General features: G+C 46.2%; 1 protein-coding gene across 1 annotated transcript in view; it reads right to left on the bottom strand.

Annotated features, from left to right (window-relative positions):
* The window catches only part of GTF3C3 (general transcription factor IIIC subunit 3), a 58,270-nt gene that overhangs the window by 29,747 nt on the left and 2,021 nt on the right, over positions 1–26,502 (bottom strand). Inside the window, exons 2-7 of the mRNA XM_073642334.1 lie at positions 16,056–16,202; positions 13,073–13,187; positions 6,173–6,363; positions 2,363–2,486; positions 1,239–1,430; positions 912–1,077 (exon numbers count right to left, since the gene is read on the bottom strand). Of these exons, the coding sequence (XP_073498435.1) occupies positions 912–1,077; positions 1,239–1,430; positions 2,363–2,486; positions 6,173–6,363; positions 13,073–13,187; positions 16,056–16,154 (887 nt within the window). The 5' untranslated portion in view covers positions 16,155–16,202. The remainder of the gene's footprint in view (positions 1–911; positions 1,078–1,238; positions 1,431–2,362; positions 2,487–6,172; positions 6,364–13,072; positions 13,188–16,055; positions 16,203–26,502) is intronic.

Consider the following 26,502-nt stretch of genomic DNA (forward strand, 5'->3'; position numbering starts at 1 on the left):
TACAGGACCAGAGGGAGACACCCGATACAGGACCAGAGGGAGACACCCGATACAGGACCAGAGGGAGACACCCGATACAGGACCAGAGGGAGACACCCGATACAGGACCAGAGGGAGACACAAGACTGGGAACTCATACTGTATATAGGAGGTTGTGTGGGGGCCTATTCAAAAATAGGGGTTGTGTGCGGGATCATACTATATATAGGGGGCTATGTATATATTTATACTGTATGCAGGGGGTGTTTGTGGGATCACACTGTACTGTGTGTCTGGGATCATACTTTATATAGGGGGCTGTGTGGGGGATCATGCTATATATAGGGGCTAGACGTGCAGGGGGTGATGTTTGCAGGATCATACTGTATAAAGGGGGACTGTGTGCAGGCTTAAAAGGTATATAGGGGGATGTCAGCATAATTCTGTTAAATATTAAGTGATTCAATTAATATTAATATAAAATCATTATAATGAATATTAATATTGAGCAGAATTAATTTCAGTCTATTGGTTCGGCCTCCACAACAGTCACGTTGTTTCATTTGGCCCCTAGGAGAATTAATTGTCCACCCCTGCTCTAATATGATTGAAACTAAATTGATAAGGCCACAGCCCCACTATCAGTATTTGGTCAGTATTCGGTCAGTATTTTTCTCAGGAGTTGGAGCCCAAACCAGGTGAGGAACAATCAGAGAAAAGGTATAATAGAAACAAGTCACCAATTCTGCATTTATCACCCACTCCTGGTTTTGTCTCCAACTCCTGAGAAAAAATACTGACCGAATACTGACCAAATACTGATAGTGGGATGGTGGCCTAAGAGTAATAAAGGTGAAGCCATCATATGAAACCTATGGAGAGGGGATCGCAGACTTGCGCAGAGGAGTAAACCGTGGGAGAACACCACTCACTTGGCCATGTCTCTCGCCAGCTGCATAAAGCGGTCGCCATCAGCCGGAGACAACAAATTCAAGATCCGCCGATATCCATCCATGGCCATTTTATGATCCCCGACCTGCTCATACAGACTGGATCTCTCCCACAGATATCGGACATTGGTGGCGTTATACTTCAGAGCTGGAAAATATCACATTAAACATGTTCTTCTCAGACATCCGTATCAGCAGGAACGCAGCAATATCTAGCGGCTGAGCGGCTTTTCTGCCGCCGAAATTACGGAGTCCTAAAAATGGGGTTTTAGATCAAACCAGATTCATTTTCTAAGAAAGTGAACAAACCTTTGGAATAGCAAAATATGGCTTGTTTGATGTTGTCCTGCTCTAGGGACATCTCCGCCAGCCTGACCCATTCTTCTGTGTCGCTGGGATTCAGGTGGGCAGCGATCAGCTCAAACTGCAGGGATTTCTCCATGTCTCCTTGGTCCTCGTAGATCATGGCAAGCGTTGAGAATGGTTCATAGGCCAGTGGGGCTGAAAAGAAAGCTGGGATCAGTTCTGCAACAACTTACATGGGGACGTGACTTCCAAAGAATTGAATTGGAACTTAAAAACGAGGAGGTTTAATTTCCTCCTAATCTGATCCATTTCGGCTTGTGTGCCGTTGAGGCTAGGAGTCCACATAGCTGGGACAGCAACAGTGCAGGAGGCAAGTATACATATTTTTTTTTTTTATTATACCCGAGAGACTACAGCATTTGAGAAGAGGCAGTCCGAGCAGTGGACAACCCCTTTAATAGCCTGATACATTGTAGCAAGTTGCAATTGACTTTTTGATCCATTTTTATTCCACTTTTCACCCTCAACGGAAAAAAAAAAAAAAAAAAAAAAATCAAAAAAAAATCTGGATCCCTCCCACGATTACCTACTGTCCAAGTAATTCGGCCAGAGTTCCTATTATCACCAAGCACAAGCAGTCTAGAGCAGACCTGGGCAATGTGCGGCCCAATGCTCTAGACTGCTTGTGCTTGGTGATAATAGCAATTGTGGCCAGCTCATAACAACTCTCGTCTTTGCCACTTTGAACAAGTAAGAGACAATAACCCTACATCATTGTATAGAATTTTTAACGTTTTACTACTTTTGCACACACAAAAAAAATTTTTTTTTTAAATATTTATTTTTGACCGCCATATTCTGTGAGCCAAAAACTTTTTATTTTTAAGGATTATGGAGCTATTTTTTTTTTCTATGATAAAACTTTTCTTATTTTTAAAATGTCATTTTTTTCTATTTTTACACGCTTAATTTGTTAATTAAAAAAAAAAAAAAATCAGATGGGATGAATGGATAGATAATTCAGAGCTACTCCGGGAGTCACCATGCGACTACGAATGCGCAATTTTACATTGGGTCTGGAGAACACAGACATCACAAAGCCTGCACATTCATCCACGGCTGCATACCTTGTCTAATGATTTCCATACACATTAATATGGCTTCCTCAGCCTCCCCTCGGGCAAAACGAATGTTGGCCTCTCCCATGAGGCCTCGGAGGGCTCTCGGAAGCTTACTGCGGGGTCTTTTTGCCTGAAAAGAAAAAAGTGCACATTAAAAAGGGATCGGTTACATTGCAGAGTCTTCAGACTCCATCAACATCATTACCGTGATGAAAACGCACTGATGATTAAAGACAAAAACATAATGAATTAAGGAACTCTGTGTCCACGGACTGCCCTCAAATCAAGCCATAATGTGCCCCATGGGTGACACTAAGTGACAGAGAACCGATCATGGAAGAAGAAAGCTTCTTTTAATATTCCCATATACACAGATGTGGTCAACATTACTGGCACTCCAGAATAGGTCCTAAAATAAAGTCTTTAGTGAAACCTCTCGAATTTATATAAAATAATATATACAGTACAGACCAAAAGTTTGGACACACCTTCTCATTTAAAGATTTTTCTGTATTTTCATGACTATGAAAATTGTACATTCACACTGAAGGCATCAAAACTATGAATTACCACATGTGGAATTATATAGTTAACAAAAAAGTGTGAAACAACTGAAAATATGTCTTATATTCTAGGTTCTTCAAAGTAGCCACCTTTTGCTTTGATGACTGCTTTGCACACTCTTGGCATTCTCTTGATGAACTTCAAGAGGTAGTCACCGGAAATGGTTTTCACTTCACAGGTGTGCCCTGTCAGGTTTAATAAGTGGGATTTCTTGCCTTATAAATGGGGTTCGGACCATCAGTTGTGTTGTGCAGAAGTCTGGTGGATACACAGCTGATAGTCCTACTGAATAGACTGTTAGAATTTGTATTATGGCAAGAAAAAAGCAGCTAAGTAAAGAAAAACGAGTGGCCATCATTACTTTAAGAAATGAAGGTCAGTCAGTCTGAAAAATTGGGAAAACTTTGAAAGTGTCCCCAAGTGCAGTTGCAAAAACCATCAAGCGCTACAAAGAAACTGGCTCACATGAGGACCGCCCTAGGAAAGGAAGACCAAGAGTCACCTCTGCTTCTGAGGATAAGTTTATCCGAGTTACAAGCCTCAGAAATCACAGGTTAACAACAGCTCAGATTAGAGACCAGGTCAATGCCACACAGAGTTCTAGCAGCAGACACATCTCTGCAACAACTGTTAAGAGGAGACTTTGTGCAGCAGGCCTTCATGGTAAAATAGCTGCTAGGAAACCACTGCTAAGGACAGGCAACAAGCAGAAGAGACTTGTTTGGGCTAAAGAACACAAGGAATGGACATTAGACCAGTGGAAATCTGTGCTTTGGTCTGATGAGTTCAAATTTGAGATCTTTGGTTCCAACCACCGTGTCTATGTGCAACGCAGAAAAAGTGAACGGATGGACTCTACATGCCTGGTTCCCACCGTGAAGCATGGAGGAGGAGGTGTGATGGTGTGGGGGGGCTTTGCTGGTGACACTGTTGGGGATTTATTCAAAATTGAAGGCATACTGAACCAGCATGGCTACCACAGCATCTCGCAGCGGCATGCTATTCCATCCGGTTTGCGTTTAGTTGGACCATCATTTATTTTTCAATAGGACAATGACCCCAAACACCTCCAGGCTGTGTTAGGGCTATTTGACCAAGAAGGAGAGTGATGGGGTGCTACGCCAGATGACCTGGCCTCCACAGTCACCAGACCTGAACCCAATCGAGATGGTTTGGGGTGAGCTGGACCGCTGAGTGAAGGCAAAAGGGCCAACAAGTGCTAAGCATCTCTGGGAACTCCTTCAAGATTGTTGGAAGACCATTTCCAGTGACTACCACTTGAAGCTCATCAAGAGAATGCCAAGAGTGTGCAAAGCAGTCATCAAAGCAAAAGGTGGCTACTTTGAAGAACCTAGAATATAAGACATATTTTCAGTTGTTTCACACTTTTTTGTTAAGTATATAATTCCACATGTGTTAATTCATAGTTTTGATGCCTTCAGTGTGAATGTACAATTTTCAAAGTCATGAAAATACAGAAAAATCTTTAAAAGATAAGGTGTGTCTAAACTTTTGGTCTGTACTGTATGTCATTAATCAGACATTACTCACCTGTCCCCGCCCTGTCAGTGCTCATTAAACTTTAATTAGCCTATGAACAGTCGTTGTTCACAGTAGCAAAGATGAGAGCTGTGTGAGCTGGCCACAATTGCTATTATCACCAAGCACAAGCAGTCTAGAGCAGAGCTGGACAAAGTCCGGCTGTTCCAGTCCGGCCCACAGACCGAGACAGCCGAGGGTCTGAAAACAATAATCCACTGGACACACCAGGCCCTCGTTCGTGCGCTGCCGTCCGCTGTCGCCGCTAAACGCATCGTCAAGATGCGGACAGTGGTGAATACATTTGTGGAGGACAGAGCCACCGGCTCCTTTTTCCACCAATCAGCGAGAGACAGTAGATGCGATGACGTAATTTCACTGAGTCTGCTGTACGGACAGTCAGCGCACCAGTTTGCATTTATATAGGAGGCTATGTGATGGCTCATATTGTATATGGAGGGGCTATGTGGAGGCTCAAACTGTATATAGGTTACGTGGGGGCTCATACTGTATATAGGAGGCTATGTGGGGGCTCATACTGTATATACGAGGTCTATGTGGGGGGCTATACTGTATATACGAGGCTATATGGGGGCTCATACTGTAAATAAGAGGCTATATGGGACTCATACTTTATATAAGAGGCTATATGAGGGCTCATACTATATATAAGGCTATATGGGGGCTCATACTGTATATAAGAGGCTATATGGGGACTCATACTGATATTGTATACAGGAGGGCTGTGTGGGATGTGTGTCTAAATATAGGAGGCTATGTGGGGGCTCATATTGTATACAGAGGGGCTATGTGGGGGCTCATACTGTATACAGAGGGGCTATGTGGCGGCTCATATGGTATATAGGGGATATCTGCATACTTAATTCTGCTCAATATTAAGTTATATAAATATTAAATATATATTAGAATATTAATATTGAGCAGAATTAATTTCAGCCTACTGGTTTGGCCTCCATAACAGTTACAGTCCCTCATGTGGCCCCTCTGGATAATTAATTGCCCACCCCTGGTACAGCGGATAGACTTTGGCATTCTGGTTTCAGCAATTCATAAGGTTAAGACGTTTATTGTTCATGGAACAGTCAAAAGCCTCCAGGATGTGATGTAAAGAGTAAAACTGATGGGAGAAACCTATGAGTAGAACATTCGAAATGTGGTAACTAAGCCACGCGCAACACTCAAAGAACATCAAGCTGAGCTGGAGACATCTGGAGTGAAGGTTTCAACCCGTACACAACATGGCTCAATGGGTTAAGGCAAAGGAGGATCTTACTGCGTAAAGGGGTTGTTCGTGACTTTTACATTGGTGGCCTATCCTAATTGGTCAGGGGTGCCAAGTGTCGGACCCTCACCAATCTAGTATTGATGACCTGTCCTAAGGATAAACCACCAATGTAAAAGTCCTGGACAAGCCTTTTAAAAGCAAAAAAGAGCGATTGAGTTTTGGCCAAAAAAACTAGACAAACCCCAATCCTTCTAGAAAAATATTCTATGGACTGATGAAATCAAACTAGATCTGATTGGCCGTATATATAAATAACAATGCGCTGTACCAACAGTGAAACATGGTGGAGGGTCTGTTATCTTGTCGGACCTTTATTTTAGAATAAATCATCAATGGTGCCAGTAACGTTGACCATGCTAGGAGCACATTGTCAAGTTTGAGCAGTAATTGTCTGATCTGTAAAATACCTTCATCATCTTTCTGTTTTCTCTGTTAATTTCCATTTCCAAGGCAAAAATGTCTCCAACAGATGGTTGTTCAGAGGTTTCCTCTCCATCATCTTCCTCATCTTCATCCTCGCCATCATCTTTCTCATCTTCTCCGATCATTGATGCAAATACTCTTTGTACCGACTTGCTGACACCATCTGAGGTTTCATCTTCCAAAAACACAACATAAAACCTTCATGAAAATATAAAACTTTGGGGGAACATTTTTTTCTACTTAAATAGTTTCTGTTGTTTCAAGAAACTTTGTGAAAATCAAGTCAGGCGAATATAAGAAATTTTGTAATATATTCTAGAGGAGTTGGGACCCGGTCCTATTTGTCTACCCTTTTATATGCATTACTTCAACTTTGATATACAGTAAGGTTTTTAATATAGGCAGTATAGGTACCGTCCCAATTTAGGGTCACCTTGCCGCTGGTGGGACGGCTTGTATACTTTTTTTGATCAAAAATAGTTCACTAAGTACCCTATATTTATTATGCAACTTTGCTTTACATTTATATATAATGATGGTAGGGTATGAGATATATTTTTGTCTTTTGTTTTTTGTAGGTTTTGCTTCTTTTCGCTAGTGTGAACATGCTCCTATTTTTTGCATGTCTACCATCTTAGACCTCAGTTCACATTGCTTGGTTTTTTGTCTTGTTTGCATTCTGTGCAATTTAAGGGTGTGGCATCCCCTTTGTTGAGCTGACTGGTATATATGTAGCTTACCACGGGCCTGGGTGGTCTGGAGTTGGGACCCGGTCCTATTTGTCTACCCTTTTATATGCATTACTTCAACTTTGATATACAGTAAGGTTTTTAATATAGGCAGTATAGGTACCGTCCCAATTTAGGGTCACCTTGCCGCTGGTGGGACGGCTTGTATACTTTTTTTGATCAAAAATAGTTCACTAAGTACCCTATATTTATTATGCAACTTTGCTTTACATTTATATATAATGATGGTAGGGTATGAGATATATTTTTGTCTTTTGTTTTTTGTAGGTTTTGCTTCTTTTCGCTAGTGTGAACATGCTCCTATTTTTTGCATGTCTACCATCTTAGACCTCAGTTCACATTGCTTGGTTTTTTGTCTTGTTTGCATTCTGTGCAATTTAAGGGTGTGGCATCCCCTTTGTTGAGCTGACTGGTATATATGTAGCTTACCACGGGCCTGGGTGGTCTGGAGTTGGGACCCGGTCCTATTTGTCTACCCTTTTATATGCATTACTTCAACTTTGATATACAGTAAGGTTTTTAATATAGGCAGTATAGGTACCGTCCCAATTTAGGGTCACCTTGCCGCTGGTGGGACGGCTTGTATACTTTTTTTGATCAAAAATAGTTCACTAAGTACCCTATATTTATTATGCAACTTTGCTTTACATTTATATATAATGATGGTAGGGTATGAGATATATTTTTGTCTTTTGTTTTTTGTAGGTTTTGCTTCTTTTCGCTAGTGTGAACATGCTCCTATTTTTTGCATGTCTACCATCTTAGACCTCAGTTCACATTGCTTGGTTTTTTGTCTTGTTTGCATTCTGTGCAATTTAAGGGTGTGGCATCCCCTTTGTTGAGCTGACTGGTATATATGTAGCTTACCACGGGCCTGGGTGGTCTGGAGTTGGGACCCGGTCCTATTTGTCTACCCTTTTATATGCATTACTTCAACTTTGATATACAGTAAGGTTTTTAATATAGGCAGTATAGGTACCGTCCCAATTTAGGGTCACCTTGCCGCTGGTGGGACGGCTTGTATACTTTTTTTGATCAAAAATAGTTCACTAAGTACCCTATATTTATTATGCAACTTTGCTTTACATTTATATATAATGATGGTAGGGTATGAGATATATTTTTGTCTTTTGTTTTTTGTAGGTTTTGCTTCTTTTCGCTAGTGTGAACATGCTCCTATTTTTTGCATGTCTACCATCTTAGACCTCAGTTCACATTGCTTGGTTTTTTGTCTTGTTTGCATTCTGTGCAATTTAAGGGTGTGGCATCCCCTTTGTTGAGCTGACTGGTATATATGTAGCTTACCACGGGCCTGGGTGGTCTGGAGTTGGGACCCGGTCCTATTTGTCTACCCTTTTATATGCATTACTTCAACTTTGATATACAGTAAGGTTTTTAATATAGGCAGTATAGGTACCGTCCCAATTTAGGGTCACCTTGCCGCTGGTGGGACGGCTTGTATACTTTTTTTGATCAAAAATAGTTCACTAAGTACCCTATATTTATTATGCAACTTTGCTTTACATTTATATATAATGATGGTAGGGTATGAGATATATTTTTGTCTTTTGTTTTTTGTAGGTTTTGCTTCTTTTCGCTAGTGTGAACATGCTCCTATTTTTTGCATGTCTACCATCTTAGACCTCAGTTCACATTGCTTGGTTTTTTGTCTTGTTTGCATTCTGTGCAATTTAAGGGTGTGGCATCCCCTTTGTTGAGCTGACTGGTATATATGTAGCTTACCACGGGCCTGGGTGGTCTGGAGTTGGGACCCGGTCCTATTTGTCTACCCTTTTATATGCATTACTTCAACTTTGATATACAGTAAGGTTTTTAATATAGGCAGTATAGGTACCGTCCCAATTTAGGGTCACCTTGCCGCTGGTGGGACGGCTTGTATACTTTTTTTGATCAAAAATAGTTCACTAAGTACCCTATATTTATTATGCAACTTTGCTTTACATTTATATATAATGATGGTAGGGTATGAGATATATTTTTGTCTTTTGTTTTTTGTAGGTTTTGCTTCTTTTCGCTAGTGTGAACATGCTCCTATTTTTTGCATGTCTACCATCTTAGACCTCAGTTCACATTGCTTGGTTTTTTGTCTTGTTTGCATTCTGTGCAATTTAAGGGTGTGGCATCCCCTTTGTTGAGCTGACTGGTATATATGTAGCTTACCACGGGCCTGGGTGGTCTGGAGTTGGGACCCGGTCCTATTTGTCTACCCTTTTATATGCATTACTTCAACTTTGATATACAGTAAGGTTTTTAATATAGGCAGTATAGGTACCGTCCCAATTTAGGGTCACCTTGCCGCTGGTGGGACGGCTTGTATACTTTTTTTGATCAAAAATAGTTCACTAAGTACCCTATATTTATTATGCAACTTTGCTTTACATTTATATATAATGATGGTAGGGTATGAGATATATTTTTGTCTTTTGTTTTTTGTAGGTTTTGCTTCTTTTCGCTAGTGTGAACATGCTCCTATTTTTTGCATGTCTACCATCTTAGACCTCAGTTCACATTGCTTGGTTTTTTGTCTTGTTTGCATTCTGTGCAATTTAAGGGTGTGGCATCCCCTTTGTTGAGCTGACTGGTATATATGTAGCTTACCACGGGCCTGGGTGGTCTGGAGTTGGGACCCGGTCCTATTTGTCTACCCTTTTATATGCATTACTTCAACTTTGATATACAGTAAGGTTTTTAATATAGGCAGTATAGGTACCGTCCCAATTTAGGGTCACCTTGCCGCTGGTGGGACGGCTTGTATACTTTTTTTGATCAAAAATAGTTCACTAAGTACCCTATATTTATTATGCAACTTTGCTTTACATTTATATATAATGATGGTAGGGTATGAGATATATTTTTGTCTTTTGTTTTTTGTAGGTTTTGCTTCTTTTCGCTAGTGTGAACATGCTCCTATTTTTTGCATGTCTACCATCTTAGACCTCAGTTCACATTGCTTGGTTTTTTGTCTTGTTTGCATTCTGTGCAATTTAAGGGTGTGGCATCCCCTTTGTTGAGCTGACTGGTATATATGTAGCTTACCACGGGCCTGGGTGGTCTGGAGTTGGGACCCGGTCCTATTTGTCTACCCTTTTATATGCATTACTTCAACTTTGATATACAGTAAGGTTTTTAATATAGGCAGTATAGGTACCGTCCCAATTTAGGGTCACCTTGCCGCTGGTGGGACGGCTTGTATACTTTTTTTGATCAAAAATAGTTCACTAAGTACCCTATATTTATTATGCAACTTTGCTTTACATTTATATATAATGATGGTAGGGTATGAGATATATTTTTGTCTTTTGTTTTTTGTAGGTTTTGCTTCTTTTCGCTAGTGTGAACATGCTCCTATTTTTTGCATGTCTACCATCTTAGACCTCAGTTCACATTGCTTGGTTTTTTGTCTTGTTTGCATTCTGTGCAATTTAAGGGTGTGGCATCCCCTTTGTTGAGCTGACTGGTATATATGTAGCTTACCACGGGCCTGGGTGGTCTGGAGTTGGGACCCGGTCCTATTTGTCTACCCTTTTATATGCATTACTTCAACTTTGATATACAGTAAGGTTTTTAATATAGGCAGTATAGGTACCGTCCCAATTTAGGGTCACCTTGCCGCTGGTGGGACGGCTTGTATACTTTTTTTGATCAAAAATAGTTCACTAAGTACCCTATATTTATTATGCAACTTTGCTTTACATTTATATATAATGATGGTAGGGTATGAGATATATTTTTGTCTTTTGTTTTTTGTAGGTTTTGCTTCTTTTCGCTAGTGTGAACATGCTCCTATTTTTTGCATGTCTACCATCTTAGACCTCAGTTCACATTGCTTGGTTTTTTGTCTTGTTTGCATTCTGTGCAATTTAAGGGTGTGGCATCCCCTTTGTTGAGCTGACTGGTATATATGTAGCTTACCACGGGCCTGGGTGGTCTGGAGTTGGGACCCGGTCCTATTTGTCTACCCTTTTATATGCATTACTTCAACTTTGATATACAGTAAGGTTTTTAATATAGGCAGTATAGGTACCGTCCCAATTTAGGGTCACCTTGCCGCTGGTGGGACGGCTTGTATACTTTTTTTGATCAAAAATAGTTCACTAAGTACCCTATATTTATTATGCAACTTTGCTTTACATTTATATATAATGATGGTAGGGTATGAGATATATTTTTGTCTTTTGTTTTTTGTAGGTTTTGCTTCTTTTCGCTAGTGTGAACATGCTCCTATTTTTTGCATGTCTACCATCTTAGACCTCAGTTCACATTGCTTGGTTTTTTGTCTTGTTTGCATTCTGTGCAATTTAAGGGTGTGGCATCCCCTTTGTTGAGCTGACTGGTATATATGTAGCTTACCACGGGCCTGGGTGGTCTGGAGTTGGGACCCGGTCCTATTTGTCTACCCTTTTATATGCATTACTTCAACTTTGATATACAGTAAGGTTTTTAATATAGGCAGTATAGGTACCGTCCCAATTTAGGGTCACCTTGCCGCTGGTGGGACGGCTTGTATACTTTTTTTGATCAAAAATAGTTCACTAAGTACCCTATATTTATTATGCAACTTTGCTTTACATTTATATATAATGATGGTAGGGTATGAGATATATTTTTGTCTTTTGTTTTTTGTAGGTTTTGCTTCTTTTCGCTAGTGTGAACATGCTCCTATTTTTTGCATGTCTACCATCTTAGACCTCAGTTCACATTGCTTGGTTTTTTGTCTTGTTTGCATTCTGTGCAATTTAAGGGTGTGGCATCCCCTTTGTTGAGCTGACTGGTATATATGTAGCTTACCACGGGCCTGGGTGGTCTGGAGTTGGGACCCGGTCCTATTTGTCTACCCTTTTATATGCATTACTTCAACTTTGATATACAGTAAGGTTTTTAATATAGGCAGTATAGGTACCGTCCCAATTTAGGGTCACCTTGCCGCTGGTGGGACGGCTTGTATACTTTTTTTGATCAAAAATAGTTCACTAAGTACCCTATATTTATTATGCAACTTTGCTTTACATTTATATATAATGATGGTAGGGTATGAGATATATTTTTGTCTTTTGTTTTTTGTAGGTTTTGCTTCTTTTCGCTAGTGTGAACATGCTCCTATTTTTTGCATGTCTACCATCTTAGACCTCAGTTCACATTGCTTGGTTTTTTGTCTTGTTTGCATTCTGTGCAATTTAAGGGTGTGGCATCCCCTTTGTTGAGCTGACTGGTATATATGTAGCTTACCACGGGCCTGGGTGGTCTGGAGTTGGGACCCGGTCCTATTTGTCTACCCTTTTATATGCATTACTTCAACTTTGATATACAGTAAGGTTTTTAATATAGGCAGTATAGGTACCGTCCCAATTTAGGGTCACCTTGCCGCTGGTGGGACGGCTTGTATACTTTTTTTGATCAAAAATAGTTCACTAAGTACCCTATATTTATTATGCAACTTTGCTTTACATTTATATATAATGATGGTAGGGTATGAGATATATTTTTGTCTTTTGTTTTTTGTAGGTTTTGCTTCTTTTCGCTAGTGTGAACATGCTCCTATTTTTTGCATGTCTACCATCTTAGACCTCAGTTCACATTGCTTGGTTTTTTATATTCTAGAGGAGAAATCAGCTTTTTTCCACCCTTATAAGTTACTTTTATCTCATCGCCATGCCGGCTGAACAAACCATCCTCTCTGGAAACACTGCTCACAACCTTCTTACTCAGAGAGGGATCAGGTACACAACCTATTATACTTCATGGAGAGGAGAGAGGAGCAATCAATAGAAGGAGAGACAGACAGATGGAGCGGCAGCTACAAGTAACTGTTTATCTCACTCGAGAGATGGATTCACAGCCACACCGCTCAGTACTGCTGTATAATGTCCTCCATGCTGCTGCTGCTTGTGTCTCATGTGCTACAGACAAAGAAAAGCAGGAATCGCTATTTCATTGAGATGGTTACATTTTGGCAGAACTGATTGAAACTGGTGTGAAAATGGCAAAAATCACCAACATTTTTGCAACTTTTCAAAGTTTTTACACCAATTTTCTGGCGTATAAGCTTTGTTAAATCAGCCCGACTGACTTGAATCACTCGCAGCACCAGCAAACGATGCTATGAAATTACAACACCTTTATCCTCAGTGTCATCGTGAGATTTCGAGAGGAGTTTTGCAGATGTGGATGGAATATCAGGATCGTCTATTTCACATTCTGTGTTTTCTGAAAATCCTAGATTTGAAGAATCCTGAAAGAAAACAATGCAGATTTGTGAAAAATGTGCAACGCAACACACCAGGGCCATACTAATTGTGTGCACGACCCGCCGAAAGCGATCCTGGCCTGCATGCGAAAGACAAGAATAGGTGGGACAGACACTGGTGCCATCTTGATTGTAAAATTCTAATTAGGAATCTATCCACATGAAACACAATCAGTACTATGATCGTTCTGGGAGCACAGAATACCATTGTTCTCGGCAGCACATGTCCTACGTACACAGACTGATGTGCTGCCGAGAAAGTTGCCTATATATTGTACACTAGGATTGATTCGCAGGACCCTGGTCCAGTGGCCAAATTGGTGGTCCTCCACCTCCTAACTGTAGACATCACTTGGGATTAATAGGCCATGTTCGATGCCATGCCTGGTGTCACACAACGATGAGTTTCCAAAGAGGCTCCGGGGCTCACGTATTAGCAGAGTTTCTATAATACACATAAAATTGTACATTCTACCTTTACAATATACTGTATGCTCCAGTACTGTACCCCGTCTGACCGATTTTATCTTCTGCCATATACATCAGTATAGGTGCCGTTATGTTTCTTACATCGTTGGATAGTTTGTTGCAGAGCTCTATACTCCTGCACTCCTCCTCAGCAGGGATGGTAATAATTAAGCAGAGCAGAGCTGTGTTTGGTGCCTGCAGCCAACAGGTCAGTGATGTGAAACTGCAAATGATGCATATGGCAGAAGATCAAATCAGTCAGGCAGGGTTCTGTACAGGAGTAGAGAGTTCACAGAAGCATAAGGTGAATCCTACACTTAGATGAGCTTAATGATGACTCTCAGAAGTGGGGTTAGTTAGCAGCACACAGGAGAGAGAGGGGTCTGCAGCACTGAGAAGGAGGGTGCTGCCAGGAAATGTACAGTGGCTTGTGACAGTATTCACCCCCTTTGACTTTTTACTATTTTGTTACATTACAACCTGTGTATAAATATTTTTGTAATCCGATTTGTGTGTGTGATGCATCAGCACTAAATAGTCTAAGTTGGTGAAGTGAGAAAAATATCGGCATAAATTAAAATTTATGGGACCAAATAACTAAATACTGGCATGTGCATATGTATTCACCCCTTTTGCGATGAAGCCCCTAAAAATTTCTGGTGCAAGCAATTCCCTTCATAAGTCCCATGCTTCGTGAGAGGACGTCCACCTGTGTGCAATCTAATGTCACATGTCTGTCAGTATATACACTTTACCTTTACTGAAAGGCCACAGAGGCTGCAACACCATGAAGACCAAGGAGATCTCCAAACCACACCATGAAGACCAAGGAGATCTCCAAACAGCACCATGAAGACCAAGGAGATCTCCAAACAGCACCATGAAGACCAAGGAGATCTCCAAACAGCACCATGAAGACCAAGGAGATCTCCAAACAACACCATAAAGACCAAGGAGATCTCCAAACAACACCATGAAGGCCAAGGAGATCTCCAAACAACACCATGAAGGCCAAGGAGATCTCCAAACAACACCATGAAGACCAAGGAGATCTCCAAACAAGTTCAGGGACAAAGTTGTTGAGAAGAACAAGTCAGGGCTGAGTTATAAAAAAATATCCCAATCTCTGATGATCCCCCGGACCACCATCAAATCCATTATCATCAAATGGAAAGAACATGGTACCACAACATAAGCCGTACACTTCAGAGAGGTGGCCTTAATGGAAGAGTGAGCCGAAAAAACTTTAGTTACACGAAAATGTGTACGGCTCGTTTTGAGTTTGCTAAAAGACATGTGGGAGACTCCCAAAATGTATGGAGGAAGGTGCTGTGGTCAGATGAGACCAAAATTGAACTTTTTGGCCACCAAACCTACACTGCTCATCACCCCAAGAACACCATCCCCACAGTGAAACATGGTGGAGGCAGCATCATGCTGTAGGGATCATTTTTGGCAGCAGGGACTTCGAAAATGGTCTTAGTCGAGACAAAGATGGATGGTGAGAAATACAGGGATATTCTTGAGCAAAACCTGTTTCAATGTGTCAGTGATTTGATACTGGGACAGAGGTTCACCTTCCAACCTGACAATGACCCAAAGCATCTGCTAAAACAACACTAGAGCAGTTTAAAGGGAAACGTGTAAATGTTCTGGAGTGGCCTAATCAAAGCCCAGACCTTAATCCAATTGAGAATCTGTGATCAGACATGAAGATTGCTGTTCACCAGAGGAAACCATCTAACGTTAAGGAGTTGGAGCAGTTTTGCCTTGAGGAATGGGCAAAAATCCCAGTGGCTAGATGTGGAAAGCTCAGAGACATATCCAAAGCAACTTGCTGCGAAAGGTAAATGCTGCAAAAGGAGGCTCTACTAAGTACTGACTTTAGGGGGGTGAATAGTTATGCACACTGACGTTTTCAGTTTTGTCCTATTTGTTGTTTGCTTCACAATAAAAAGAAAACCAAATGTTCACAGTTGTCGGCATGTTCTTTACATGAACTGATGCAAACCCTCAAGAAAAACAACAGTGAAATTCCAGGTTGTGAGGAAGCAAAACACAAAAAATATTGGGGTGGGGGAGGCAAATATTTTTGCAAATCACTGTAGTTTTAGCAGATAAGAATAGGACCGTCCATTCTTTTACGTGAAACTGGATAGACAGATACACAGAAGGGCAGACAGATGAACAAAAGACACAAAGCAACAAGGAAAATACACTTTACGATGGGCTTCATCTGTACATGAACAATCTCTTTACAATCACTCTGACATACTGCAATTCTGGCATTAGCCCTTTATCAGCCTGGCCGTGGACATGTATGTGTATATATATATATATATATATCTTGATATTAATACTTGTTGACGTCTCTTCACCCCGTACCTTTTTCTCACGTTGTCTCTCTTCACGACGTTTCTCAAACTCTTCAAAAGATATTTTACCGTCCAGGTAATCAATCAGCTCCGGACTGAAGCCCGACATTTTCCGCTTTCAGGGACGCGTGTTTTTAGAAATATTCATGACCGTCACCTGGAAAATGTAAAGATACAGATGTGATTAATGTCTGTAATACGAGCGTCCGGGATTATAGCAGCGCAATACAGTAATGTACCGCACAGCAGCGAGAAACGAGAATGTCCCATTAATACCCCGGAGCGTTGTCAGAAGACATTAATGGCAGCCTGTAGTCTGCAGACGCCCGAGACCAGCGCTCCGCAAACCGGGGCCTCCCTGCCGGGGAAACAGGGCTCCGTATAATGCTGCACCTACTGCTAAAGTGGAAGCCTCTGCACTGCGGTGTATGCACAGGTAGGGTGGTATGTAGTGCTGCACTGCGGTGTATGCACTGGTAGGGTGGTATGTAGTGCTGCACTGCGGTGTATGCTCTGGTAGGGTGGTATGTAGTGCTGCACTGTGGTGTATGCTCTGGTAGGGTGGTATGTAGTGCTGCACTGTGGTGTATGCACAGGTAGGGTGGTATGTAGTGCTGCACTGCGGTGTATGCACAGGTAGGGTGGTATGTAGTGCTGCACTGCGGTGTATGCACTGGTAGGGTGGTATGTAGTGCTGCACTGTGGTGTATGCACAGGTAGGGTGGTATGTAGTGCTGCACTGCGGTGTATGCACTGGTAGGGTGGTATGTAGTGCTGCACTGTGGTGTATGCTCTGGTAGGGTGGTATGTAGTGCTGCACTGTGGTGTATGCACAGGTAGGGTGGTATGTAGTGCTGCACTGTGGTGTATGCACTGGTAGGGTGGTATGTAGTGCTGCACTGCGGTGTATGCACTGGTAGGGTGGTATGTAGTGCTGCACTGTGGTGTATGCTCTGGTAGGGTGGTATGTAGTGCTGCACTGTGGTGTATGCACAGGTAGGGTGGTATGTAGTGCTGCACTGTGGTGTATGCACTGGTAGGGTGGTATGTAGTGCTGCACTGTGGTGTATGCTCTGGTAGGGTGGTATGTAGTGCTGCACTGCGGTGTATGCACTAGTAGGGTGGTATGTAGTGCTGCACTGTGGTGTATGCTCTGGTAGGGTGGTATGTAGTGCTGCACTGTGGTGTATGCTCTGGTAGGGTGGTATGTAGTGCTGCACTGTGGTGTATGCACAGGTAGGGTGGTATGTAGTGCTGCACTGTGGTGTATGCTCTGGTAGGGTGGTATGTAGTGCTGCACTGTGGTGTATGCACTGGTAGGGTGGTATGTAGTGCTGCACTGTGGTGTATGCACTGGTAGGGTGGTATGAAGTGCTGCACTGTGGTGTATGCACTGGTAGAGTGGTATGTAGTGCTGCACTGCGGTGTATGCACTAGTAGGGTGGTATGTAGTGCTGCACTGTGGTGTATGCTCTGGTAGGGTGGTATGTAGTGCTGCACTGTGGTGTATGCTCTGGTAGGGTGGTATGTAGTGCTGCACTGTGGTGTATGCACAGGTAGGGTGGTATGTAGTGCTGCACTGTGGTGTATGCTCTGGTAGGGTGGTATGTAGTGCTGCACTGTGGTGTATGCACTGGTAGGGTGGTATGTAGTGCTGCACTGTGGTGTATGCACAGGTAGGGTGGTATGTAGTGCTGCACTGTGGTGTATGCTCTGGTAGGGTGGTATGTAGTGCTGCACTGTGGTGTATGCTCTGGTAGGGTGGTATGTAGTGCTGCACTGCGGTGTATGCACTAGTAGGGTGGTATGTAGTGCTGCACTGTGGTGTATGCTCTGGTAGGGTGGTATGTAGTGCTGCACTGTGGTGTATGCTCTGGTAGGGTGGTATGTAGTGCTGCACTGCGGTGTATGCACTGGTAGGGTGGTATGTAGTGCTGCACTGTGGTGTATGCTCTGGTAGGGTGGTATGTAGTGCTGCACTGTGGTGTATGCACTGGTAGGGTGGTATGTAGTGCTGCACTGTGGTGTATGCTCTGGTAGGGTGGTATGTAGTGCTGCACTGTGGTGTATGCTCTGGTAGGGTGGTATGTAGTGCTGCACTGTGGTGTATGCTCTGGTAGGGTGGTATGTAGTGCTGCACTGCGGTGTATGCACTGGTAGGGTGGTATGTAGTGCTGCACTGTGGTGTATGCACTGGTAGGGTGGTATGTAGTGCTGCACTGCGGTGTATGCACTGGTAGGGTGGTATGTAGTGCTGCACTGTGGTGTATGCTCTGGCAGGGTGGTATGTAGTGCTGCACTGCGGTGTATGCACAGGTAGGGTGGTATGTAGTGCTGCACTGCGGTGTATGCACTGGTAGGGTGGTATGTAGTGCTGCACTGCGGTGTATGCACTGGTAGGGTGGTATGTAGTGCTGCACTGTGGTGTATGCACTGGTAGGGTGGTATGTAGTGCTGCACTGTGGTGTATGCTCTGGTAGGGTGGTATGTAGTGCTGCACTGTGGTGTATGCACAGGTAGGGTGGTATGTAGCGCTGCACTGTGGTGTATGCTCTGGTAGGGTGGTATGTAGTGCTGCACTGCGGTGTATGCACTGGTAGGGTGGTATGTAGTGCTGCACTGTGGTGTATGCTCTGGTAGGGTGGTATGTAGTGCTGCACTGTGGTGTATGCACTGGTAGAGTGGTATGTAGTGCTGCACTGTGGTGTATGCTCTGGTAGGGTGGTATGTAGTGCTGCACTGTGGTGTATGCTCTGGTAGGGTGGTATGTAGTGCTGCACTGTGGTGTATGCTCTGGTAGGGTGGTATGTAGTGCTGCACTGTGGTGTATGCACTGGTAGGGTGGTATGTAGTGCTGCACTGTGGTGTATGCACTGGTAGGGTGGTATGTAGTGCTGCACTGTGGTGTATGCACTGGTAGGGTGGTATGTAGTGCTGCACTGTGGTGTATGCTCTGGTAGGGTGGTATGTAGTGCTGCACTGTGGTGTATGCACTGGTAGGGTGGTATGTAGTGCTGCACTGTGGTGTATGCACTGGTAGGGTGGTATGTAGTGCTGCACTGTGGTGTATGCACTGGTAGGGTGGTATGTAGCGCTGCACTGTGGTGTATGCTCTGGTAGAGTGGTATGTAGCGCTGCACTGTGGTGTATGCTCTGGTAGGGTGGTATGTAGTGCTGCACTGTGGTGTATGCTCTGGTAGGGTGGTATGTAGTGCTGCACTGTGGTGTATGCACTGGTAGGGTGGTATGTAGTGCTGCACTGTGGTGTATGCACTGGTAGGGTGGTATGTAGCGCTGCACTGTGGTGTATGCTCTGGTAGAGTGGTATGTAGCGCTGCACTGTGGTGTATGCTCTGGTAGGGTGGTATGTAGTGCTGCACTGTGGTGTATGCTCTGGTAGGGTGGTATGTAGTGCTGCACTGTGGTGTATGCACTGGTAGGGTGGTATGTAGTGCTGCACTGTGGTGTATGCACAGGTAGGGTGGTATGTAGTGCTGCACTGTGGTGTATGCTCTGGTAGGGTGGTATGTAGTGCTGCACTGTGGTGTATGCACTGGTAGGGTGGTATGTAGTGCTGCACTGTGGTGTATGCTCTGGTAGGGTGGTATGTAGTGCTGCACTGTGGTGTATGCTCTGGTAGGGTGGTATGTAGTGCTGCACTGTGGTGTATGCTCTGGTAGGGTGGTATGTAGTGCTGCACTGTGGTGTATGCACTGGTAGGGTGGTATGTAGTGCTGCACTGTGGTGTATGCTCTGGTAGGGTGGTATGTAGTGCTGCACTGTGGTGTATGCACAGGTAGGGTGGTATGTAGTGCTGCACTGTGGTGTATGCTCTGGTAGGGTGGTATGTAGTGCTGCACTGTGGTGTATGCACTGGTAGGGTGGTATGTAGTGCTGCACTGTGGTGTATGCACTGGTAGGGTGGTATGTAGTGCTGCACTGTGGTGTATGCACTGGTAGGGTGGTATGTAGTGCTGCACTGCGGTGTATGCTCTGGTAGGGTGGTATGTAGTGCTGCACTGTGGTGTATGCTCTGGTAGGGTGGTATGTAGTGCTGCACTGTGGTGTATGCACTGGTAGGGTGGTATGTAGTGCAGCACTGCGGTGTATGCACTGGTAGGGTGGTATGTAGTGCTGCACTGCGGTGTATGCACTGGTAGGGTGGTATGTAGTGCTGCACTGCGGTGTATGCTCTGGTAGGGTGGTATGTAGTGCTGCACTGCGGTGTATGCTCTGGTAGGGTGGTATGTAGTGCTGCACTGTGGTGTATGCTCTGGTAGGGTGGTATGTAGTGCTGCACTGTGGTGTATGCTCTGGTAGGGTGGTATGTAGTGCTGCACTGTGGTGTATGCTCTGGTAGGGTGGTATGTAGTGCTGCACTGTGGTGTATGCTCTGGTAGGGTGGTATGTAGTGCTGCACTGTGGTGTATGCTCTGGTAGGGTGGTATGTAGTGCTGCACTGTGGTGTATGCACTGGTAGGGTGGTATGTAGTGCTGCACTGTGGTGTATGCACTGGTAGGGTGGTATGTAGTGCTGCACTGCGGTGTATGCACTGGTAGGGTGGTATGTAGTGCTGCACTGCGGTGTATGCACTGGTAGGGTGGTATGTAGTGCTGCACTGCGGTGTATGCACTGGTAGGGTGGTATGTAGTGCTGCACTGTGGTGTATGCTCTGGTAGGGTGGTATGTAGTGCTGCACTGTGGTGTATGCTCTGGCAGGGTGGTATGTAGTGCTGCACTGTGGTGTATGCTCTGGTAGGGTGGTATGTAGTGCTGCACTGTGGTGTATGCTCTGGTAGGGTGGTATGTAGTGCTGCACTGTGGTGTATGCTCTGGTAGGGTGGTATGTAGTGCTGCACTGTGGTGTATGCTCTGGTAGGGTGGTATGTAGTGCTGCACTGTGGTGTATGCTCTGGTAGGGTGGTATGTAGTGCTGCACTGTGGTGTATGCTCTGGTAGGGTGGTATGTAGTGCTGCACTGTGGTGTATGCTCTGGTAGGGTGGTATGTAGTGCTGCACTGTGGTGTATGCTCTGGTAGGGTGGTATGTAGTGCTGCACTGTGGTGTATGCACTGGTAGGGTGGTATGTATTGCTGCACTGTGGTGTATGCACTGGTAGGGTGGTATGTAGTGCTGCACTGTGGTGTATGCTCTGGTAGGGTGGTATGTAGTGCTGCACTGAGGTGTATGCACTGGTAGGGTGGTATGTAGTGCTGCACTGTGGTGTATGCTCTGGTAGGGTGGTATGTAGTGCTGCACTGCGGTGTATGCACTGGTAGGGTGGTATGTAGTGCTGCACTGCGGTGTATGCTCTGGTAGGGTGGTATGTAGTGCTGCACTGTGGTGTATGCACTAGTAGGGTGGTATGTAGTGCTGCACTGTGGTGTATGCACTGGTAGGGTGGTATGTAGTGCTGCACTGCGGTGTATGCACTGGTAGGGTGGTATGTAGTGCTGCACTGCGGTGTATGCACTGGTAGGGTGGTATGTAGTGCTGCACTGAGGTGTATGCACAGGTAGGGTGGTATGTAGTGCTGCACTGCGGTGTATGCTCTGGTAGGGTGGTATGTAGTGCTGCACTGCGGTGTATGCACTAGTAGGGTGGTATGTAGTGCTGCACTGTGGTGTATGCTCTGGTAGGGTGGTATGTAGTGCTGCACTGCGGTGTATGCTCTGGTAGGGTGGTATGTAGTGCTGCACTGCGGTGTATGCACTAGTAGGGTGCTATGTAGTGCTGCACTGTGGTGTATGCATTGGTAGGGTGGTATGTAGTGCTGCACTGCGGTGTATGCACTGGTAGGGTGGTATGTAGTGCTGCACTGCGGTGTATGCACTGGTAGGGTGGTATGTAGTGCTGCACTGTGGTGTATGCACTGGTAGGGTGGTATGTAGTGCTGCACTGCGGTGTATGCACTAGTAGGGTGGTATGTAGTGCTGCACTGCGGTGTATGCACTGGTAGGGTGGTATGTAGTGCTGCACTGCGGTGTATGCACTGGTAGGGTGGTATGTAGTTCTGCACTGCGGTGTATGCACTGGTAGGGTGGTATGTAGTGCTGCACTGCGGTGTATGCACTGGTAGGGTGGTATGTAGTGCTGAATTGTGGTGTATGCACTGGTAGGGTGGTATGTAGTGCTGAATTGTGGTGTATGCACTGGTAGGGTGGTATGTAGTGCTGCACTGCGGTGTATGCACTAGTAGGGTGGTATGTAGTACTCACTGTGGTGTATGCACTGGTAGGGTGGCATGTAGTGCTGAATTGTGGTGTATGCACTGGTAGGGTGGTATGTAGTGCTGAATTGTGGTGTATGCACTGGTAGGGTGGTATGTAGTGCAGCACTGCGGTGTATGCACTAGTAGGGTGGTATGTAGTGCTGCACTGCGGTGTATGCCCTGGTAGGGTGGTATGTAGTGCTGCACTGCGGTGTATGCACTAGTAGGGTGGTATGTAGTGCTGCACTGTGGTGTTTGGAGCTACTAGGTAGGGGATATTATGCCCACTGCACAGTAGTAATGTTGACGCCATTGTATTAAAACGGATTGGTTGATGAGGACATACCAACATTGATATTTGCAAAACAGGGACATTTAGGCCCCACCATACGAACACCCCCAAAAATGCCCACACTTTGGGGAGGTTTGCATGAACCCTCCAGTAGAGGTTCAGTATCAAATCTGTGATGTGGCCTCCGAGCGCGGCGGGCAAGAGGTGGCCTCCGCGCACACAGGCTCTCATCACACTGCTCTGCATGTACAGGGTCCATGTCTGGTAACACAGCAGTATGATTTATACACAATCACAGGTGTAGCTGGGGGGGAGGGGGAATGAAACACATCCCAGTGGGTCCTGAGCCCAGCTTGTCCCGGTAGATGCTTTCTGGGCCTTCTCTCTTTACTACTACTGTAAACTTTCGCTGGCCTGAAGCGCGTGGGGTATGGAATCCTGCTGTGTCATAGACAAGAAAGCCGATTCAGGTGCCTGTGTGAGGAGCGCAGTGCAGGGAATGGCGCATAACACCTGGGGTGTAACTATAGTAGGTGCAGCGTCACACCCGGGCACTGGAGCCTAGAGGAACCGAAAACTCACAAGTCTAATATTATTAAAGCCCAGTGATAGTTGGGGACCTGGTCGGAGATTTTGCATTGGGGCCAAAAAGCTTTAAAGGGCACTTTATGTGTTAGGCTCGGCCCGCAGCAGTGCAGAGTATAGAGCGCAGGCGCCAGATTTAGCCCGGCTATGTGGGGGGAGGGAGAGACGCCCCAGCAAGGACGCCGACCGGACCCGCAGGATTTACAGAGAGTGAGGGAGAATTATAAAGTGTTTTTGGGGGGTATACAGGAGGAGTCAGGGGGTTATATACCCCTATATGGAGAGCAGCACAGGCGCTGATTAAAGAAGTTGTCCACTACTTCAGGGTTCCCCAACTCCAGTCCTCAAGGCCACCAACAGGCCATGTTTTCAGGATTTCCTTAGTATTGCTCAGGTGATGGAATTATTGCCTGTCCAAGAGACGCAATTATCACCTGTGCAATGCTAAGGAAATCCTGAAAACATGGCCTGTTGGTGGCCTTGAGGACTGGAGATGGGGAACCCTGCACTACTTTCAAATTGATGCCTTATCCGTAGGACAGGGCATCAACGTATGATCGGCCGGGGTCCTGCACGCGGCACCCCTGCCGATCAGCTGTTATTGTAGCCGGCAGCGGCCGGAAGTCCTTACCTTTGGTGCTTGGCCGTCCATCTGTAGTGGCTGCCGCGGTGTACTGCACATCCACCTTCTATTCAATTGAACGGGAGGTGGATGTGCAGTTGCAAGCGGCGGCCACTACAACCTCACGGCCAAGCACCGCAGGTAAGGACTTCCGGCCGGCACCGATAACAGCTGATTTTTAGGGGGTGCCGCGTGTGGGACCCCGGCCGATCATACATTGATACTCTATCCTATGGATAGGGCATCAATGTCAAAGTAGTGGACAACTCCTTTAAGGTGATAGTCTTAGTTCAGACATGAAATGACTGGTGACAGGTTCTCAGTGCGTGGGCAGGGGCATGGCTGAAAGTAAAATCTATCTATCTATAATACAACGGGGGATGCGTCCCTCTGTCTGAAGCCTCTATAGACTGCGCATGCGTGACGCGCAGTCTGGCTCCAGAGAGAAGCAGGCATCCAGCCGTTACAGGTAAGAGGAGTGTATGGCGCTGGAGATCACGGTATGTGTAGACAATGAACGCATAACGCGATCTCCGGTGCCATACTTACATACTTACCTGACCGGGAGGAGCGTTGCCGCGGCGCCTCTCTTCTCGCCGGAGACCGGGGCAGGAGTGAAGGCATCGGAATCGGCGCATGCGCATAGCGGTATCCGGCGCCAATTTACTAAAGACACATTTGCAGTGTGTCTTCAGCAAAATGGCGCCGGACAGCGAGTACTACGGCGCCACACTCCTCCCCCAGCCTCCGGCAGAACAGGACACCGCAGCGCTGGAGCACAGGGAAGAAAGGTGAGTATAAGTGTTTATTTTTTTGTATGTGTGCAGCATGATAGGGATGAGGGGGCCACACATACCAGGATTGGGGGGTGAGATGGACACACATACCAGGATTGGGGGGTGAGTTGGACACACATACCAGGATTGGGGGGTGAGGGGGACACATGCATACCAGGATTGGGGGGTGAGGGGGACACATGCATACCAGGATTGGGGGGTGAGGGGGACACATGCATACCAGGAGTGGGGGATGAGGGGACCATGCATACCAGGATTGGGGGGGTGAGGGGTTCCACACATACCAGGATTGGGGGGTGAGGGGGCCACACATACCAGGATTGGGGGGTGAGGGGGCCACACATACCAGGATTGGGGGGTGAGGGGGCCACACATACCAGGATTGGGGGGTGAGGGGGCCACACATACCAGGATTGGGGGGTGAGGGGGCCACACATACCAGGATTGGGGGGTGAGGGGGCCACACATACCAGGATTGGGGGGTGAGGAGGCCACACATACCAGGATTGGGGGGTGAGGGGGCCACACATACCAGGATTGGGGGGTGAGGGGGCCACACATACCAGGATTGGGGGGTGAGGGGGCCACACATACCAGGATTGGGGGGTGAGGGGGCCACACATACCAGGATTGGGGGGTGAGGGGGCCACACATACCAGGATTGGGGGTGAGGGGGCCACGCATACCAGGATTGGGGGGTGAGGGGACCATGCATACCAGGAGTGGGGGATGAGGGGACCATGCATACCAGGATTGGGGGGGGTGAGGGGTTCCACGCATACCAGGATTAGGGGGTGAGGGATGCCATGCATACCAGGATTGAAGGTGAGGGGGTACCATGCATACCAGGATAGGGGGATGAGGGGACCATGCATACCAGGATAGGGATGAGGGGGCCATACATACCAGCACTGGGGATGAGGGGACCATGCATACCAGGACAGGGGTGATGGGTTCCATGCATACCAGGATAGGGGTAACGGGTGCCATGCATACCAGGATAGGGGGGTGAGGGGTGCCATGCATACCAGGATTAGGGGTGAGGGGTGCCAAACATGCCAGGATTGGGGGTGAGGGGTGCCATACATGCCAGGATTGGGGGTGAGGGGTGCCATGCATGCCAGGATTGGGGGTGAGGGGTGCCATGCATGCCAGGATTGGGGGTGAGGGGTGCCATGCATGCCAGGATTGGGGGTGAGGGGTGCCATGCATGCCAGGATTGGGGGTGAGGGGTGCCATGCATGCCAGGATTGGGGGTGAGGGGTGCCATACATGCCAGAATTGGGGGTGAGGGGTGCCATGCATGCCAGAATTGGGGGTGAGGGGTGCCATGCATACCAGGATAGGGGGTGAGGGGTGCCATGCATACCAGGATAGGGGGTGAGGGGTGCCATGCATACCAGGATAGGGGGTGAGGGGTGTCATGCATACCAGGATAGGGGGTGAGGGGTGCCATGCATACCAGGATAGGGGGTGAGGGGTGCCATGCATACCAGGATAGGGGGTGAGGGGACCATGCATACCAGGATAGGGGTGATGGGTTCCATGCATACCAGGATAGGGGTGACAGGTGCCATGCATGCCAGGATTGGGGGTGAGGGGTGCCATGCATGCCAGGATTGGGGGTGAGGGGTGCCATGCATGCCAGGATTGGGGGTGAGGGGTGCCATGCATGCCAGGATTGGGGGTGAGGGGTGCCAAACATGCCAGGATTGGGGGTGAGGGGTGCCAAACATGCCAGGATTGGGGGTGAGGGGTGCCAAACATGCCAGGATTGGGGGTGAGGGGTGCCAAACATGCCAGGATTGGGGGTGAGGGGTGCCATACATGCCAGGATTGGGGGTGAGGGGTGCCATACATGCCAGGATTGGGGGTGAGGGGTGCCATACATGCCAGGATTGGGGGTGAGGGGTGCCATACATGCCAGGATTGGGGGTGAGGGGTGCCAT

Source organism: Phyllobates terribilis, unplaced genomic scaffold (genome assembly GCF_046119375.1).
Source record: "Phyllobates terribilis strain yellow unplaced genomic scaffold, ASM4611937v1 Scaffold_7__3_contigs__length_470593459, whole genome shotgun sequence".
Classification (NCBI taxonomy): Eukaryota; Metazoa; Chordata; class Amphibia; order Anura; family Dendrobatidae; genus Phyllobates; species Phyllobates terribilis.